The sequence below is a fragment of the Brienomyrus brachyistius genome, chromosome 21 (assembly GCF_023856365.1).
Source record: "Brienomyrus brachyistius isolate T26 chromosome 21, BBRACH_0.4, whole genome shotgun sequence".
Taxonomy (NCBI): Eukaryota; Metazoa; Chordata; class Actinopteri; order Osteoglossiformes; family Mormyridae; genus Brienomyrus; species Brienomyrus brachyistius.
This window is the reverse complement of record NC_064553.1, coordinates 3,100,853-3,119,133: the sequence shown is the minus strand read 5'-3', so window position 1 is coordinate 3,119,133 and position 18,281 is coordinate 3,100,853. Positions and strand designations below refer to the sequence as shown.

The following is an 18,281-nucleotide window of genomic DNA, read 5'->3' as shown; positions in this document are numbered from 1 at the left end:
GTTTGAGCAATTGCATCGCCATGGTAACAGTGTCTACTCGTAGCAGATAGAAGCAGGTGTCAGAAAGTTGCGGGAATAATATCTGGATGGTGCTGTCCAGTCTCCCCCCCCCCCATCTGGGCCCCATCATGGTTCAGTCCTACTGCGTCGCTCCTCCGCTCCTTTGTGTTAGTGGTTCGGGGTGGGGGGGGGGTGAGGTTTCATCTTTGCTGTCGGAGCTGCTGATGGACCAGAAAATTCCTATTGACTGGAGCAAGTCATCCGTGTGTCGCTGACATCACTGGGGCGGGGGCACGGCAATGCGGGTAGGACGGGTCAATCAGGATAGGACGGGTCAGCGAGGGTAGGACATGTAAGGGTTAAAGCAGGACCGGGGCAGGTGACATGGAAGACCTCTCTGTTAACTGTGGACCGTGCCTCTCTATAGGCACATAAAAAGGTTATTTATTCAGTCATTACGCTGACTGCGTGTTTGTTTGCCTCGCGTGTGATGCTGGATAGCGTCGCTCTTCCCGGTTTTTCTCGTCAAAGCCCTCTTCAGCCAGAGACTCTCCCGTTAGTGGCTAGCTTTGCCAAGGGGCATTAGGAGCCGTGCCGCTATTGGCCAGTTTGGAGATTGGGTGGCCATGGCGACGAGAATCGAGGGAGACCCAGGCCCGGCCTGAAATCCCATCCTGGCCTTTCACGTATTTTCCAGAGCTGTAATGTGCTTTTTTTATTGGGGGAGTGGGTGGGCTTGCAGGAAGGGGGCGCTATAAAGAAGAGGGCAGGGTAACAGCAGTTGGCAGCCTTGCAGAGAGGCCTGTGGGGGTGTCATGGTGCATTCCGCGTCTGCTTTGGGCACCATGTTGTCCTCTTTCGAAAACACAGCCTTGTCCCATCGAAAAAAGCCCCCAGATTTCCCTGGAAACAGGCCTGCAGGCTGCCTGATGTACCCCCCCCCTCCCCACCCACACACACACACACACACGCGCACACACACACACACACACACACACACACACACACACACAGTTCCCACAGCCAATAGGAAGACCTGGTCTCCTAGCAACAGTGCTCCTGTATGACAAGGCAGTTTATGTTACAATATTGAATTACAATTATATGGAAGCTTATGCTCGAAGGAATGATGTTTTGCTAATATGTGTACATTACTGCAGAATATTATTATTTTTATGTGTAATTTTGTGCATATATAGGCCGTATTTTATCATGCTCATTACAGGTATATAGACAGATATAGACAGTGAAATTTGTCATTTTGTATATTTTCTGTATAATATCTTAGGAGGTTTGCTCTCTATGGGGGTGTTCGATTCCATCTGACTGGTCCGGAAAACGTTTGTCTGTTCTTGGCGTGTATGATTTGGCGATGAGATCGCTGTCTGTTCTGCTTTCACGGAAACTGGACTAACCCGTAGGTGAACCAGGACAATAACCATTTTAGTGGAATCGCCGGGAATGTTTTAGGGAAAATGACATTTCTTCGATGTTTATTAAATCATTGGTTTCTGTCCACAACTGGCTCCGCCTTAATGAGCCTGAGATGCGATAAGGTTTCCATTTTCGCGGTTTTTCTGCATTGAAGCTTTCCTGTCATGGATAAAAATGGATACGGCTAATTGTAAGAGAATTCAGTGGAATTTATAGATTTCAGTTTAGATAAGAATACGGCGCAACTGCATTCAGTCAGTTTCGCAGTGATATATTTTCCCAGTTTAAATGGACGATAATAAAAAGTAGATTTTGAGAGAAAGCTTTGATAACGCTTATATTGCTGCTCTACTGTCTAAATCAATGAAGCCATTCTTCATGCCAGAGTGAACGACAGGCATCTTCTACGGAAAGATGTTGGTTTCCAGCGATGGATCAGTATCGGTGGTTTAACACAAGAAGCCATGAAGATCGTTGAAGGAAACTGTCTCACTTCACTTAATCATAACCACCCAAGAGCTGTTTATGCTCCTGATCGATCCTGGGAAACGTAGAGAACGTGAATGTGTCTGGCAGGACGTTTAGACGGGCATCATCCCTGAACGCCGCATGATGGTCTCGATTTGCGTCTGTGATGTTGGACTCTAGGCTCCTTACACAAGACCTAGATCATGTGTCCTGAATCATTGCAAGGGGTCGAACTCTCAGAACTGAGAAAGTGTATTTTTACGCGTCTGCTGCACACTGTGCCGTTTGAGAGTCCGGGGCCACCTTGAGGTTGTAGGATGCAGGGCACTGGGGATGAGGCCTTCCGGCCCCCACTGGCAGATTCCACGGGACGTGCTCACAGTGAGTCTGTCCTACAGTGTTTCCCTTACTATTATATTAGGGTGGTGCCCCACCCCCCCAACGGCACCTCCCTTGAAGGCCAAGTTAATTTTATTTATTTTCTATATAGCGCCAGGTCACAACAGAACTCATGTAAGGTTACCTTTCCTATAGAACAGGTCTATACATTCTCCTTTAATCAAACAAACTAAATAGCCTCATGTTATTTATCTTATTTACACGACACTCCCCCCAGCGGACAGAGTGCGCGCCTCGTAAAATATGTCGCGTCAACCACCTGAAAAGTGGACAAAAATATCTGCATTTTTTTTGACTGCTGTCATTAAAAGAAACACATGAATAGCATTAATCCTGTCGGTGTCCCCCCCCCAAAGCTGTAAACCTGGGGGAAACACTGATCTATCTATCTATATTCACGGCAGGTAAAATGCATTTTGCCTGCGAATAAGGACAGGAAGTGCTGTGTTGTATCCGGTATCTCTGCTCGTACGGTAGCCTCAGCTTGTTTTAGAGGTGACTGTAAGTTTCGTTACACTGCGAACCCTGGTGTCCCGGCCTGGTTCAGCAGAATGTGGAGGCACAGCAGAAGCTCCCCGCAGGAAGTGTTCATCATTTATTCAGGATGTCCATGGAAGCAAGTGTCACCTCTCCTTGTGACGGGGGGGGGGGGGGGGGGGGGGAATCAGGCTTCCTGAGTATAGCCTGTCTGCCAGGACTCCTCAGCCTGTCCTACCGTATGCTTGTACCTTCCTGTATGTGTGGGTGTCTGTGTGTGTGTGTGTGTTCGTGCGCATGGATGTCTAAGAAACAGGAAGTGCGCAAAGACGGTTCTGGTCCATTTCCGCAGCAGCTCCTTGATGTGGCAGGTCTAGGTCGAGCAGCAGGTTCATACCATGACAGATTAGGGGTGCGTACGCCCTCCCCACACGCTGACTGCACACCCTCCCACCCCAAAATTAGAGGAGTGTCGTTCACGATAAATTCGGCTGCTGTTTATCTCTTTGATTTAGCAAAAGGATCAAAGGCGAACTAATGGCTCATGTATGGGAAGGGCCTATAACACCCTGAAGGGACCTTGACGCTTAGCATGTAGCCACACTGGGTTAACACGTCACCCTGCAATAAGGACAGCTGAGCCCTTTAATAGCGCCATTAAACTCTTGTTTTGCTGTTAGAGACGCTGTGGTCTGGGGTGCCATAAACTAAGGTACAGGCCTCAAGGATATTTGGGCCTTTGCCTTGATAGGCAACTTAATAAAACCTTAACTTAATACCTACTGTTTAAAGGAGGAAGCACCACACGTCGATATTTCAACTTCGGTATTTATTGCCAGCCAGACTGAAGCTGCCTCTGTTGTCTTTGGTTTAATTTCCTCCCCAGTGATTTATTTGTAGAGCTCTTATAAAAGCCCCCATATTTTTCCCCTCCCTGGAAGCGCAGAGACTCTGCTAAGCGGCCTCCCTCCTTTCCCTCAACGCCTTTCAGTTCCCCCAAACGCCGACGCGTCAGTGTCATTCACACTCGGCAGCAAATTAAGCTGAATCAAAGTAATTTGAAATGAATTCTCCGGGCGGAGGGTTTCTGAGAAGGTAGACCAGCAGGTGCTCGAAGTGAGGTGTTCACTGGATTTGCGGTTATTGTAGAATCGCCCTAAAGTCATTTCATTGAGCAGTGACCTTGGAGCCATTTAAAGGACACGCGGAGGTCTGCTTGTACCTTCTCTCTGGACCTTGTTCTTCAGTGTCCCTGTAGACTCAGAACCTGTCAAAACCTTTGGAAACCAGCGTTAGCGTTACTTCTTTGAGGTGTCTCAGATGGGCCTTCGTCTGATTTCCAGGGTGGCTGTAACTCACGTCTGTTAAATCTGTAGTCAGCATTGCAAAGAGCTCCTCTTGGACGCTCGTGTCTTCAGATCCATGGATGTGAAAGGGTAACTCACAAATCACGCCGGCTGCTCTTTAAAGTGGTGAAGGTGGTCCGGGCCCCAGGAAGAGAACATTAATAAAGACGAGATGTCCTCAGTCCCCCTGCGGGTCTGCAGACGCGTCTCTAAATGTAATTGGCCTTGCCATTTACACCGCCATTGATTTTTTTTGCTGCCGGGAATCGTGTTCTGGAGGCTTCTCTGCCAGTGCCCTGACTCGTGGAAGAATGAGGAAAAATGCATAGGAAACAAGGGTAGAATCTGTTGTGTTTTATACTTCGGTATGCAGTGCCCCGTATGTCAAAGTAATCTGTCCTGAATAGACAATTCAGTGTCTCATCAAGGTTTGATTGATTGATTGATTGATTGACTGATTGATTTTCATATATTATTTTCAGCCTGGTGTCATGCCTAATGTGGCCATTTGTGAATATATGGCAATACTTATGTTGGCCTTGGTTGTGAAGGCAGTTGATGATGGATTTTGTGTCCCATAGATGGATCCGGCTCGCTGGTCTCTTAGCACAGGTCTCTGTTGAGCTGCTCTGTTGCTTGTGGCCCACAGCCTTTAACATCTTCCTAACTCCCCTCCCTGTCTTATAGCCATCATCAACCCCAAGCAGCCCAAGGAAAACAAGAGCTTCAACTTTGATTTTTCCTACTGGTCTCATACCTCGGTGAGTTGGCTCAAGCTGCATCTTTCCATGCCTGTAGTCCAGTTACCCATCTGATGTCTGTTTTAACTGAGTCCTTTTGTCCCATTGGGGTTCCTGGAAGACAGAAAAGCACAATAAGGCGACCAATTAAACAGAAAGTAATGATCACTGAAACATGGGTACAGATAGATAAAGAGATACATAATGAGAAACATTTTGTGTGATACTGCATATCCAATGTCGCTCCTGTCGTCCTGCAGCCAGAAGACATCAACTATGCGTCTCAGCAGCAGGTGTACCGGGACATCGGTGAGGAGATGCTGCTTCACGCATTTGAGGGCTACAACGTCTGCATCTTCGCATACGGCCAGACGGGAGCCGGCAAGTCCTACACCATGATGGGCAAGCAGGAGCCTGCACAGCAGGGAATCATACCGCTGGTATGGAGTCGCTGGGAAGATGTTGGGCTGCAGACATCCAGGGGGAGGGATTTGATGGATGGATGGATGGATGGATGTGTGGCAGAATAGCAGAGGTGGAAATTTCAGGTCCAGAAAGTAAAAATCCAGACCATGATTTACTTTCAACCAGCCAGTTGAGCATAAAGAGTCACAGTCACAGAGGACTGGTTGGTTGAAAGTAAATCATGGTCTGGATTTTTACTTTCTGGACCTGAAATTGCCACCTCTGCAGATTAGATAGATAGATAGATAGATAGATAGATAGATAGATGTGTTGCAGATTAGATAGATAGATGGATAGATAGATGGATAGATGGATGAAGTGATGTGTATAGTCACTCAGTACATGTTCCACCCAGCCTGACACCAACTATTGCATCTGGTTTGTGTAAAAACATTAATGTACATCATGGTATAGATGATCATGATGCTTATACACCTAGGAAGCCTAGAAAGTTTTTTGCAGGATCCTGGAAACGTGCAATTTAACCCATCTCCATTGCTCTTTGCCCAGTTGTGTGAAGACCTCTTTACCAAGATCAATGACAGCAATAACGACAACAATATGTCCTACTCCGTAGAGGTGAGCAGAAAGCATTTACCCCGCTTGAGGCTGTCACAGGAAGTGATGTCATGACTCTGCACTGTCAGGCAGGAAAATGCGATGCCCTCTGTTCTTCGCCAGGTCAGCTACATGGAGATCTACTGCGAACGTGTGCGGGACCTGCTTAACCCCAAGAACAAGGGGAACCTGCGTGTGCGGGAGCACCCTCTGATGGGGCCCTATGTGGAGGACCTATCCAAGCTGGCTGTCACCTCTTACAATGACATCCAGGATCTGATGGACTCCGGCAACAAAGCCAGGTAGCAGGCTAATGTTTTGCTAACATCTGGCAGCATGACTCTACCCATTGGGCCTGTAATAGCCTGTATAGACAACCTGGTCCATGAATAAGCCAGGTGTAGTGATGATGTCTAACACTGGACTTGCTGCCCATGTCACCTAATGGGTAGATTGTATAGAGACTATCCTGTATACTCACCCTAGTTAGGACTCTCTCATTGTTGTTACAATAATTCAAGGACTGAGCTGAGGCTAATCAGGGCTGATGGAGGAACCCCCACGTGGCAGAATCATTTCCATGTGTTCTTTTTCCCCTTTGAAAAGAACATCTGCTCAGCTGTGAAGGACGTTACAGTAGATCACATACGATGGGAACCTACTGGGCTAATAGCTAATGCCACACTGATTCGGTGGTTGGAAGGCTGGTTCGTGTTCAGGCAGATGCTTATCCAGAGTAAATCGGACGTGTTTCGAAGGGCCCACAGGGGGACATGCTGACCCAGAAGTCCTCTTTCCCCTCAGAACGGTGGCTGCCACCAACATGAACGAGACTAGCAGTCGCTCCCACGCGGTCTTCAATATCATCTTCACCCAGCGAAGACATGATGCCGAGACCGATAATACCAGTGAGAAGGTAGGGTCGTCTCGGACGCGGAGCTTCGGAAAGGCATCCCCAGCGTGCCTGTATCTGGGGCTGGTCCAACGGCTGCTTAGGGCCCATTGGCCACCAGGGGGCTCCCATCAGATCAGCCTGTCAGAATGGGAAGGGAGATGACAAATAGGAACTAGATTAACCAAGTTTTGGTTAGGGTTAGGGTTAGGGTGGCCCTGCCTATAATGTGTTTTGTTTATAACGCAGTGGTACCTCAGTTCTCGAACTCACTAGCACTCGAATTTCTTAAGTCAAACCAACCAGTTTGAGAAAAAAAAAACCACCTAGAACTCGATCTGAATCTCTGAAGTCGAACCGTGAACGCCGACCTAAGATAACTTGCATGCGCGGGAAAATGAGTCACGCGGTACATCTCTCAGCGGAAACGAAGGGTAACGCTTCAGTCTCAGCCTGGCGTTCGCTGTGACAGCGTCGTTTGTTGGTGATAGGGCTTTTTTATTGAAAATATCAGGTAACACACTGCACTTTATATCATTTTGGTAGCCACTGCTCACCAAAAAGTTACGCAATAGTTGTGCAAATGTTTCAACCTAACAGTTTGCGATTTATGAACAAATTAACAAATACAGAGTAATACTAAAAATAAACAATGGACCGCATGGCGCATAGTCTAGTGTTGGCGCAGTGTTGGGGCATGGCTTGGGGTTGTCACGATTTGCCGAGCCGGGACCAGGGAAGCAGGGACAGAACTCAAGCGATCGGGAAACACGGGGTTTAACTGAGAACAGGCAGAACAACACAATGACGTTACAATGACCGGACTGGGGAAACAAACTGAATGCGGGCTAAATACAGAGGACTAATGACAACAACCAGAAACAGCTGATCACATGGGATTCCACACGTGGTTAACGAGGGGGCGTGGCACACGGGCTGAGCGGACCATCCCCAAATCAGGACTGGGGTTAGGGTTGGGGTACATTCTTTATCGCTTTGAAGCCATTAAAAAAATGCACTTCTTGGTTTATGCTGTTGATTTCGTGTTTAAAATGTTTGTGCTAAAAAAACATATTTAGGTGTAATTTTTGGGGGCTGGGAACCAATTAATTGGTTTTCAATTATTTCTCATGGGGAAACTTCGATCGGAACTTTTTATAATTCGAATCCAAGTTCTGAACGGATTAAGTTTGAGTTCTGAGGTACCACTGTACTTTGTGAATGCATTATAATGCATTTTGAAGGTTTTCATAATGCACTGTGACGACTGCTTTAAATAAAGTGTTAAATAAATAGGGTTCCTGAGCCATTTACTTTTACTGAGAATCTAAGTGTGTCAGAACTATTTATCATTTTTCATTTTTTGAGATTTTTGGGGGGTGAGGGATGATTGCTTTTAAGTGACAGCCAATGAAATATGAAAGAATAGAAATGCAGGTGTGTGTGTGTGTGTGTGTGTGTGAGCGGGTATACCTTACCTTATGGGGACACAATGTCCCCACAATGTGATGAATGCCTGTTTTTTTTTTTTTTTTACCTGGTCCCCATAAGGGAGAACTCAATTTAATAAAAATCTGAGAGTACAATGAAAAAGCTAAAAATGTATTTCACTTCGTTACTTATGGTTTTGCTTAGGGCTGGGTAGGGGTTAAGGTTGTCATAGTTAGCGTTAGCATTTTTTCCCATAGAAATGAATGAGCGGTCCCCATAAAGATATGCTTACCCGACATGTGCATGCGTGTGTGTGTGTGTGTGTGTATGTGTGTCAGCCTGCCCTGTCCTGACACCGCTGTGAAGAGCATCATCACTGTCTCTTACAGGTCAGCAAAATCAGCTTGGTGGACCTGGCTGGGAGTGAGAGAGCTGACTCCACAGGGGCCAAAGGGACCCGGCTGAAGGTGAGCTCATTTCCTCCTGCTGTCAAGGGCACCTCCATACAGATGTTCAGGTACCACAGGTAACTGAACGCATGTACACTGATATGTGTCATCCCTTCCGGTTCTCTTTTTCAGGAAGGAGCAAATATCAATAAATCCTTGACTACCTTGGGAAAAGTTATCTCTGCACTGGCTGAAGTGGTGAGCTTCCACCTCCACTCACAGAATTAGTCTGTGATCCATGTGCTGTGCTCTGTATAGATCCGTCTGTCAGGTACAGGTCCGTCTGTCAGTCACTGAGCTCTGTGTAAGGCATCAGCAGTCTGGCAGAAACGGATTCTGGGATGCCACTGAAAGACCTTTGGTGTCTGACTCAAGACGATAGATTCTGTTTTGTGGAATCGCTGTTTTTTCCCGAGGATAAATGTTTTCACTGTAACACACATCTTCTCAGTATTCTTTGGCAAACAACTTTTGTAAGATGATCTTAGAGTGCTGATGTTATCATGCATATTTAGCTATATATACATTGTGGTTGTTATTTCTAACACAATTAAAAAACAGATAACTGTACAAAAGCTCTTTTGTCCTATTTCCTTTCAGGATTCAGGACCAAACAAGGTAGGATGCTGCCGTTTATACCATGCTTGCCATACACACTGTATATAATGCCGTTTGCAGTCTGCTTACCATGCACACTGTATATAATGCCGTTTGCAGTCTGCTTACCATGCACACTGTATATAATGCCGTTTGCACACTGCTTACCATGCACACTGTATATAATGCCGTTTGCACACTGCTTACCATACACACTGTATATAATGCCATTTGCAAACTGTTTACCATACACACTGTATATAATGCCGTTTGCAAACTGCTTACCATACACACTGTATATAATGCCGTTTGCACACTGCTTACCATACACACTGTATATAATGCCGTTTGCAAACTGTTTACCATACACACTGTATATAATGCCGTTTGCACACTGCTTACCATGCACACTGTATGTAATGCCGTATGCAGTCTGCTTACCATGCACACTGTATATAATGCCGTTTGCAGTCTGCTTACCATGCACACTGTATATAATGCTGTTTGCACACTGCTTACCATGCACACTGTATATAATGCCGTTTGCAGTCTGCTTACCATGCACACTGTATATAATGCCGTTTGCACACTGCTTACCATGCACACTGTATATAATGCCATTTGCACACTGCTTACCATACACAGTGTATGTAATGCTGTTTGCACTCTGCTTACCATGCACACTGTATATAATGCCGTTTGCAGTCTGCTTACCATGCACACTGTATATAATGCCGTTTGCACACTGCTTACCATGCACACTACGTATTTCAGTTTGCACACTGCTTACCATACACACTGTATATAATGCCGTTTGCAGTCTGCTTACCATGCGCACTGTATATAATGCCGTTTGCACACTGCTTACCATGCACACTGTATATAATGCTGTTTGCACTCTGCTTACCATGCACACTGTATATAATGCCGTTTGCAGTCTGCTTACCATGCACACTGTATATAATGCCGTTTGCAAGCTGCTTACCATACACACTGTATATAATGCCGTTTGCAGTCTGCTTACCATGCGCACTGTATATAATGCCGTTTGCACACTGCTTACCATGCGCACTGTATATAATGCCGTTTGCAAACTGCTTACCATACACACTGTATATAATGCCGTTTGCAAACTGCTTACCATACACACTGTATATAATGCCGTTTGCAAGCTGCTTACCATGCACACTGTATATAATGCCGTTTGCAAGCTGCTTACCATGCACACTGTATGTAATGCTGTTTGCACTCTGTTGCACTCTGCTGTTTGTACATTATCTTCTATTTAGTCTTTGTTTTTAGCCTCCTCCCTCATTTAATCAAATTTAAGCAAGAGAAGCCAGATTTACATTTCACTGCAAATTGTACCAGGGTTACTATGCCAAAATATGACAAATAAAATCTTGACTCTTGTGCTCAGTCCACAATATGTGATTTTTTAAAAGTCTTTTTAAGCAAAGGAATGTATTTTATATTCAGAACAAGAAGAAGAAGAAGGTGGAGAGTTTTATTCCGTACAGAGACTCGGTGCTGACCTGGCTGCTCAGGGAGAACTTAGGTACGGACCTCGGAACGCCGTGCCTACGATGGGTCTGTGATTCTCAAATTATGGTGTGTACCTTTAATATGCTCCAGGAGGTCCTCCACTGTTAACATCACCCCCCTCCACTGCTGCTCTCCCCCAGGGGGAAACTCTCGAACTGCAATGGTGGCCGCCCTTAGTCCCGCGGACATCAACTATGACGAGACTCTCAGCACGCTGAGGTAGGAGGGACACCTAAGAGTGGCGGCAGATACTGGCATAATGCTGCTGTCTCCCCCTTGTGGGCGTAGTGGGTAAAGGCAGTCAGCCACCTGCTGAAAATAGCCCCTGACCTAATTTATCCGGTGCAGTATTGGTGCAGTGCACAAAATGCTATCTCATGCCAGCAACACAAATGGCTGATGCCGCTCGGGTGTGCGGACTGGCAGCTGCCTCATGCCTCTGAGTAGGTTCATCTCCCCCCCTTCAGGTACGCTGACCGGGCCAAGCAGATCCGCTGCAATGCCGTCATCAATGAGGACCCCAACAACCGGCTGGTGCGCGAGCTCAAAGAGGAGGTGTCCAGGCTGAAGGAGCTGCTGTATTCTCAAGGCCTTGGGGACATCATTGAAAGTGAGCTCATTTGCTGGGAGCTGGAGGGGGTGGGGTTGGGGGGCGGGGCATGGGTGTTGAGAATGAGGCTACCAGACTGCACACTCACTCACACAACTTGGAATGTGCATTGGACTGAGCATTCGCTTCCGTTGCACAATTGAGCACACAACAGTAGTGTTTGCTACCACATAACCAAACATATACATGGCGCTCTTGAGACGTGGGCACCCCTACTGGCCGCAAGCAGTCACTGCACTGGGTGAGGGTGCAGGAGGCCTCGTAGTAAATTTCTGAGTGGGCCACCAGAAACACTGCACCCGCCCGTGCGGGCACTCAGCCATGTGAGAAGGCGTAAAGAAACTGGCAAAGGTCACACTGGGATTCATAAGCACCCGCCCTCTCTTTAGTGGGTGTGGCTTAGTGGGTGTGGCCTGTGTCCTCATCACTGTGGATGGTGCTGGGTGCGTGTCTGTGTCTGTGTCTGTGTCTGACGGTGTCCCCTGTCTCTTTCTCTCAGCATATCGGGGCACAGACACCGAGGTCCCTGGTCTGAAACGTGTGTATCTTTAGCTCTCCCCTGCTTCGCTGCTCATTTGCGTTTTGTGCAGCACCAGAGAACAAAGACTGTCCTAGAATAGTCACTGCCGTCCACGTGCTCCCAGTCTGGTTCTCTCCCTGTGTGCGAGAACATGGTCATCGTTTGTTAGGGTTAAACGAAACTGCAGAACCATAGTGTGAGCCGATTACAATCACCACGAAAATGTACAAGATGATATGATACTTTAGTAGGATACCCTTCCCTACCCAACAAGGCTGTACAGCACTAAGCAAGGACTTATGGGTAAGCTAAGATTAGCAGGCGAGCCTGGAGGTGGCAGCAGGGGCAAGCATCACATCGTGGCCAGGGTCCAGGCCTCCCTGGGGCCCGCTCTCGGGGGCCGAGCCCCAGGGGCCCACTCTTGGGGGCCGAGCCCCAGGCCCACTCTGGTGCTGCAAGGGGCTGCTGTCCGCTAAGCTGCTGGTGCGGCTTGCTGTGAATGTGGCACTAGCACAGCAGAGCTTCAGAGAGCTGCGTGGTTTGTTTTAAAGACCGGAACGAAACAAAGAGCCGCGTTCAGTTACAGCTACCAAGTGTTTTCATTCATTATCAGTAGACTTCATTGCCCAGGGTATAAATCCAGAACTGACCATTTCAAAATCAAGCCAAAAACCAGCTTCTAATCAAATAAAATTAATATTTTATTTAATATGAAGCTGCAAACTACTATCATATTACCTGGTAAATTGCTAAGGATGTGGTGACCTGTTTATAAAAGGCCCTCGATAAAAAATACATTGATACCTGTAACTGATCCGTGCTTCTGCGTGCCACATTTGTTCGTTCAGATGACAGTGAGGCTGTGCCCCCCCCCCCCGCCCCCCCCAATGGGCTTCCATTTGACCCAGCCTCCAGGTGTCTGCTTGGGCTGGGCTGCCCTGCTTAACCCAACGCAAAAGCTGTCCGATGAGGCGGCGAGGCCCGATTTCCATAGATCAGTGTTTCCCAATCCGGTCCTCAGGGACCCGCAGGCAGTTCATGTTTTTGTTCCCTCCCAGCTCCCAGTAAAAAGGTGGACTGTCTGATAGGGAGCTGGGAGGGAGCAAGAATGTGGACTGTTTTGCAGGCAGCTGGGAGGAGCAAAAATTTGGACTGTCTGGCAGGGAGCTGGGAGGAGCAAAAATGTGGACTGTCTGATAGGGAGCTGGGAGGAGCAAAAATGTGGACTGTCGGGCAGTGAGCTTGGAGGAGCAAAAATGTGGACTGTCTGGCAGGCAGCTGGGTGGAGCAAAAATGTGAACTGTCCGCAGGTCCCCAAGGACCAGATTGGGACAGAAGGTGCCAATTAAAAAGCTCCTTTCCTAGTCAGCTGTAGTGCCTCCGGCTGGTAACTCTTAAAACCTCATACGCAGCCACCAGGTGGAACAGAGGAGAAGTCATTTCAGCTGAATTTGTGGCATGAGTAATAGCTTCTGTTTGTTGTTTATGAACAAGAACGGACTTAATAAATGCCAGAGAGCTAAAATACCGTTTCTGTGATGTTACACAGACATCCTGAAAGAGACTCAATCAGGTGTCATCGCGTCGTGCCCGATGAGTTCAATCGGGGAAACGCTGGCCATTTAAGGTCCCAGAAATCGCGGCAGCGTGACATATGTTTTGGCGCAGTGCCTGGGAGCGTCACCACGGCTACTGGTTGCCATAGCAGCATTCTCCTTTTCTGGGATGTGGAGCGAATGAGCTGAGATGTGTGTCAAGTTTGGTACTGCGGACATTACATTGCTGTCGAGGCATAAAATTGGAGAACACAGAGTTTGGCTGTTGTGTTTGCAGATAGCCTAGTGTAGTGGGGTGTGGGGGGGGGTGTGATATATTGATTTGATGAATCCTTTTGAGAATGAACGGCAGGGATAGTGTACATGGTGCTACTCGAGGGTCCTGCGTTTCCATTCAGCACCACGGACGTGCGCGGCATGGTAATGGGGTTTGTTAGAGTTACGCTGTAAAGACCCCCACATCCGGCCCATTTAGCTGCAACATGATCCCTGTATTAGTGGCTGAGGGCACTCAGGAACCTGGAGCCTGGAGACGCAGCTGAATGTTGAGGCCAGGAGCTGTTGCTCGGTCAGAGCCAGCGCTGCGTCTGCCTGCAGTTTTGCACGCCTGTCTGTTGAGCCAAGCTGGGTTGTTCAGCGAGATATATGGCGTTTCTCTGTGCTTTTCAACTGGTTCAGCTTCAGGATTGCTGTGGCTCTTTGGTCATTAAGTCATGACCCAAATTTTTTGACTAAATTTATTTCACAAACAAATAGTGCAGTAATAGTAAAGAGTAAATCAAACAGCAGTAGCTCAATGCCTCCAGGCACTGTTAGAAAATGGTAATAACAAATGAAATTTTTAAATGACATTCTCCTTGACCCAGCGAAAATGGTCCCACCATGCAGTTTTGGATCGCGACTTGCCAGTTGAGGAACAGTGACGTAGACAGACCCGCCCACATGGGCCATGGGTAACAGCTAGCGCTCCTCCATCCCTCAGCTCTCCGTTTGGGTAGCGCGGGATGCAGGTCCCCTGAGACTCAGCGGGGAGTGTCTCTGCTAAGGGCCGGGGGCTTGCGGGAAACCCGCATCGCCCCCCCCTTGACGGCTTGCTGCTGATCTCATAGAGATAATGCAGATGTTACGGCCGATATGGTCATTTTGCCCGTGACTCGATAAAACCTGGAGTGAATGTAGGCATTTCAGCCATAGCACCAGAGCAGCTGTTTGCCGGCACCTTCTTTGGCTCAGCAATGCGAGGGAGCGTCTCTAATGTGCCCTTTTTAAATTCTAACTAATTACCATGAAAAATGTCCCCTTTGCTTTGAAGCTTCTGTCTGCTTCTGCTGCCTCTTTCCATGCAGATCGGCACCCAAAGCTTTGGCTCTTTACGTCTGTGTCTGTATTATACGTGTGCTGGGATTTATTTTTATCTATTCTTCTCTTCTGCTCCTCCCTTTCTCTCTTTGTCCTTTGCTCTCTGCTTCTTTCCATCTCTCTCTCCTTGTTCTTCCCACCTCACGCCCTTACCCCCCCCACCCCACCCCACCCCATCCCACCCCATGGTCCCTCTGACAGACTTGATCGGTTACAAGAACCAAAACAGTAGTCTCCGGGCTGTCAATCAAAGGGGTGATCTCTCCACAGTGACCAATGCCATGACGGGGATGAGCCCCTCCCCCTCACTCTCCGCCCTGTCCAGCCGAGCCGGATCCATCAGCAACCTGCACGACCGCATCATGTTTGCTCCAGGCAGTGAGGAAGCCATCGAGCGTCTCAAGGTTGGTGCTGGAGGCCTGAGTCCTCAGACTCACACCCACCATTCATCCTGAATGACCATCTCTCTATTTGGCTGGTCATTAACACTCTGGAATTAGAGTTTCAGGTTAAGGAATAATATGGAATTGTGTAGTGAAGTTCTGCTGTCTGCTGGTTTTAAATGGATCCTTCTCAGGAATATGCAGATAAACTTTCATTTAATGACTGAAAGATGAGGTTTGGCATCTTTGATGCCTCTGAAGACCCAATTGTTTGATTCTGGGCTACATGTCATGTTCTTCTCACATCCTGTAACTGTTTACAGTGGCGACATAAACATCACGTTCCTCTTTCTGATTGTATATAAAAAAATAAGACCTCATAAAACACACAACTGTTCTATTTCTCCTCTTAGATTCTTGGTTTTCCGTAATGGTCTGACCTAAATTTCTTCAACAGGAAACCGAAAAAATCATTGCAGAGCTCAATGAAACCTGGGAGGAGAAGCTACGTCGTACCGAGGCCATCAGGATGGAGAGGTGAGGCCGGCATGACCAGCCGAGGGCAGCTGGGGTCATTAAAGTCCCCTCGGGGATTAGCTACAGACCCCCGCAGGAGCTTGATGGCCACTACAAGTGTACCTGTTCGGCTGTAGGGAGGCGCTGCTGGCTGAGATGGGCGTGGCCATGAGAGAAGACGGAGGTACCCTGGGAGTCTTTTCACCTAAAAAGGTACGAGATGCCACTGGTCCTCCCTCCCCCAAGAAGGGGGCCTTATATTGACACATAAGGTGTCTGCGGAGTGGAAATTCACGCTCGTGGATGTGAAGCGCCGGTACACGATGTCGGGGACGTTCCGCCGCGGCCGCAGAAGCGCTGATCACGTTGCTTTGTTTTGAAGTCGCCGCCGCCGGCACGCAAACCCCAGCCGGTCTTCATTGACACGGTCGGGCTCTTTTCCCCCAACGAGGTGTGTCGCAGTGGGGTGTGCCCTCGTGGGCAGTGCCGTGGCACCTTTCACTATCATTGTAGTGAGATTCTCACTTTACTACAATGCCCTACGCATGTCTCTCAGATTTGCCGTGAATTTCAAGATCCGTTTCTCTTGACGGATGTACTGCACGCTTTCCGTACTGTGTTTGAGACATCGGAGCACTTCGGTATCTCCAAAATATCTTCATTCTTGGTTCTTTGCTCCATTTAGAGTCATTAACACACTGGGTAAGCATGTAATGTGGATGGATTTAGGGTTATATAAAGAAAGGAGTTTAGCATTTAGACACAGCAGAGGAACAAACACATTAAAGGCATTCGTCAAAGACTAAAGGCTTTCGGAAGACCCTGTTCTGTTTGTTCTGTACCTCATACAGTCATAGGAATAGCTGACAATGTTTGCCCTCTGTGTTTCAACAAATTCTTCCTCTTGCCATTGATTGGTTAACCTCTTAATTACATCACTACGTTTTTCCTTTCTTACTGTATTTTCTGAGGATTAAAGTGGAGTATCTGATAGTGCTTGAAATTTGTGAATTATCAATATTGTGTCACCTAAACTAGTTGTCCACACTCTGTCCCAGACGCCTCACCTGGTGAACCTTAACGAGGACCCCCTGATGTCGGAATGTCTGCTCTACTATATCAAAGATGGGATCACCAGGTGAGGATTAAGAGTTAAACCAGCTCTACCGCAACTTTCATGTTTTTAGGTGGACAGACCAATGAAAGCCGGCCAAGGTTTAGCCAATTTTTGTGAAATGACGCTTTGTCTCTGTCCAGGGTGGGACGCGAGGACGCCACCAGTCGCCAGGACATTGTCTTAAGTGGACACTTTATTAAAGATGAGCATTGCACCTTCACCAGCAGCATCAGCCCTACTGGAGAAGGTGAGGATCCATCGCAGGTCAAGGGGTCACTAGAAGCACGCAGAATTTAAGAGCTCCTACATAGATGGGATGAACTTCATGAATTAATGAGCTCCAGTCGACAGGGCGGCCAACTGTCACGCATCTGGGGTGACACTCCCGCTTTCAGACTCTCACGCTTTGCGCAAGAGCTCTTACGGCAAATCTGTGTTATCCCACAATAACCTTAAATTTAATTGTCAAAAGCATCGAGGTCGTTTGCAAACCCTACAGGCTATTTAAAAGGTAATGAAATGGTTGCATTCATGTAAACGCACACATGTGTGTGTTTGTGTGTGTGTGTGTGTGTGTGTGTGTGTAGACTTTCTCAAATTGAAAATCTCACCCCGGCCAGCTGACCAAAGTTGGCAGCCCTGAATGGGTCCATGCATAAATCAGTCAGTTACAGTACAGAGTTTGACTTAGCAGATCATGTCTAGCCAGTTACAAATGCAGAATAACAGGTTTAACAGCTGTCTATGAATTAGCTACCTGATATTGTAGTTCTAGTATATACAGCCTCTTTTTAATGTTTACTTCCACAGCAATAGTCATTCTCGAGCCTTGCGATGGGGCAGAGACATACGTCAATGGGAAGAGGGTGAGCGAGTCCACTGTGCTCCGATCAGGTGGGTTTGTCGCATCGCTGTGTGCTGGGGCCTCCGTGTGAATGTATTGCCCGTGATCACGCCTCACTGGGAGAGCGGGAAACACTGGGCCGGTGTCTGACGCCAAACCTTGTACCCCTGTCAGGAAATCGCATCATCATGGGGAAGAGCCACGTCTTCCGCTTCAACCACCCGGAGCAGGCGAGGCAGGAGCGAGAGCGCACTCCGTGCGCGGAGACGCCGATGGAGCCGGTCGACTGGGCCTTCGCTCAGAGAGAACTGCTGGAGAAGCAGGGCATCGACATGAAGCAGGAGATGGAGCAGAGGTAGGCCCCACAATGTGTCTGTAGACAACTTTTGTAGGCATTTTTCCCACTCGATTATTAAGTGCTGTTGTGAGGTCTCCATTTCACAATGATTAAAAGCATCCTTTATATGATGCTTTATAATGTCCATTATTTATATTTCTACAGGCTACAAGAGCTTGAAGACCAATATCGGAGGGAAAGAGAAGAAGCCAATAATCTGTTAGAGCAGCAAAGACTG

General features: G+C 47.6%; 1 protein-coding gene across 12 annotated transcripts in view; it reads left to right on the top strand.

Annotated features, from left to right (window-relative positions):
• Positions 1-18,281, top strand: part of LOC125716751 (kinesin-like protein KIF1A) — a 48,723-nt gene that overhangs the window by 6,675 nt on the left and 23,767 nt on the right. For 4 of the 12 annotated variants that reach the window (XM_048989408.1, XM_048989407.1, XM_048989411.1 and 1 more), the window contains exons 3-22: positions 4,812-4,885; positions 5,125-5,304; positions 5,840-5,908; positions 6,011-6,189; positions 6,692-6,803; positions 8,600-8,677; positions 8,792-8,857; positions 9,260-9,277; positions 10,736-10,814; positions 10,942-11,020; positions 11,269-11,411; positions 11,911-11,949; positions 15,048-15,250; positions 15,687-15,766; positions 15,883-15,958; positions 16,804-16,883; positions 17,003-17,109; positions 17,673-17,756; positions 17,881-18,061; positions 18,209-18,281. In XM_048989408.1, the coding sequence (XP_048845365.1) occupies positions 4,812-4,885; positions 5,125-5,304; positions 5,840-5,908; positions 6,011-6,189; positions 6,692-6,803; positions 8,600-8,677; positions 8,792-8,857; positions 9,260-9,277; positions 10,736-10,814; positions 10,942-11,020; positions 11,269-11,411; positions 11,911-11,949; positions 15,048-15,250; positions 15,687-15,766; positions 15,883-15,958; positions 16,804-16,883; positions 17,003-17,109; positions 17,673-17,756; positions 17,881-18,061; positions 18,209-18,281 (2,000 nt within the window). The remainder of the gene's footprint in view (positions 1-4,811; positions 4,886-5,124; positions 5,305-5,839; positions 5,909-6,010; positions 6,190-6,691; positions 6,804-8,599; positions 8,678-8,791; positions 8,858-9,259; positions 9,278-10,735; positions 10,815-10,941; positions 11,021-11,268; positions 11,412-11,910; positions 11,950-15,047; positions 15,251-15,686; positions 15,767-15,882; positions 15,959-16,803; positions 16,884-17,002; positions 17,110-17,672; positions 17,757-17,880; positions 18,062-18,208) is intronic. The other 8 variants (XM_048989418.1, XM_048989409.1, XM_048989413.1 and 5 more) reach the window with 2 other exon arrangements.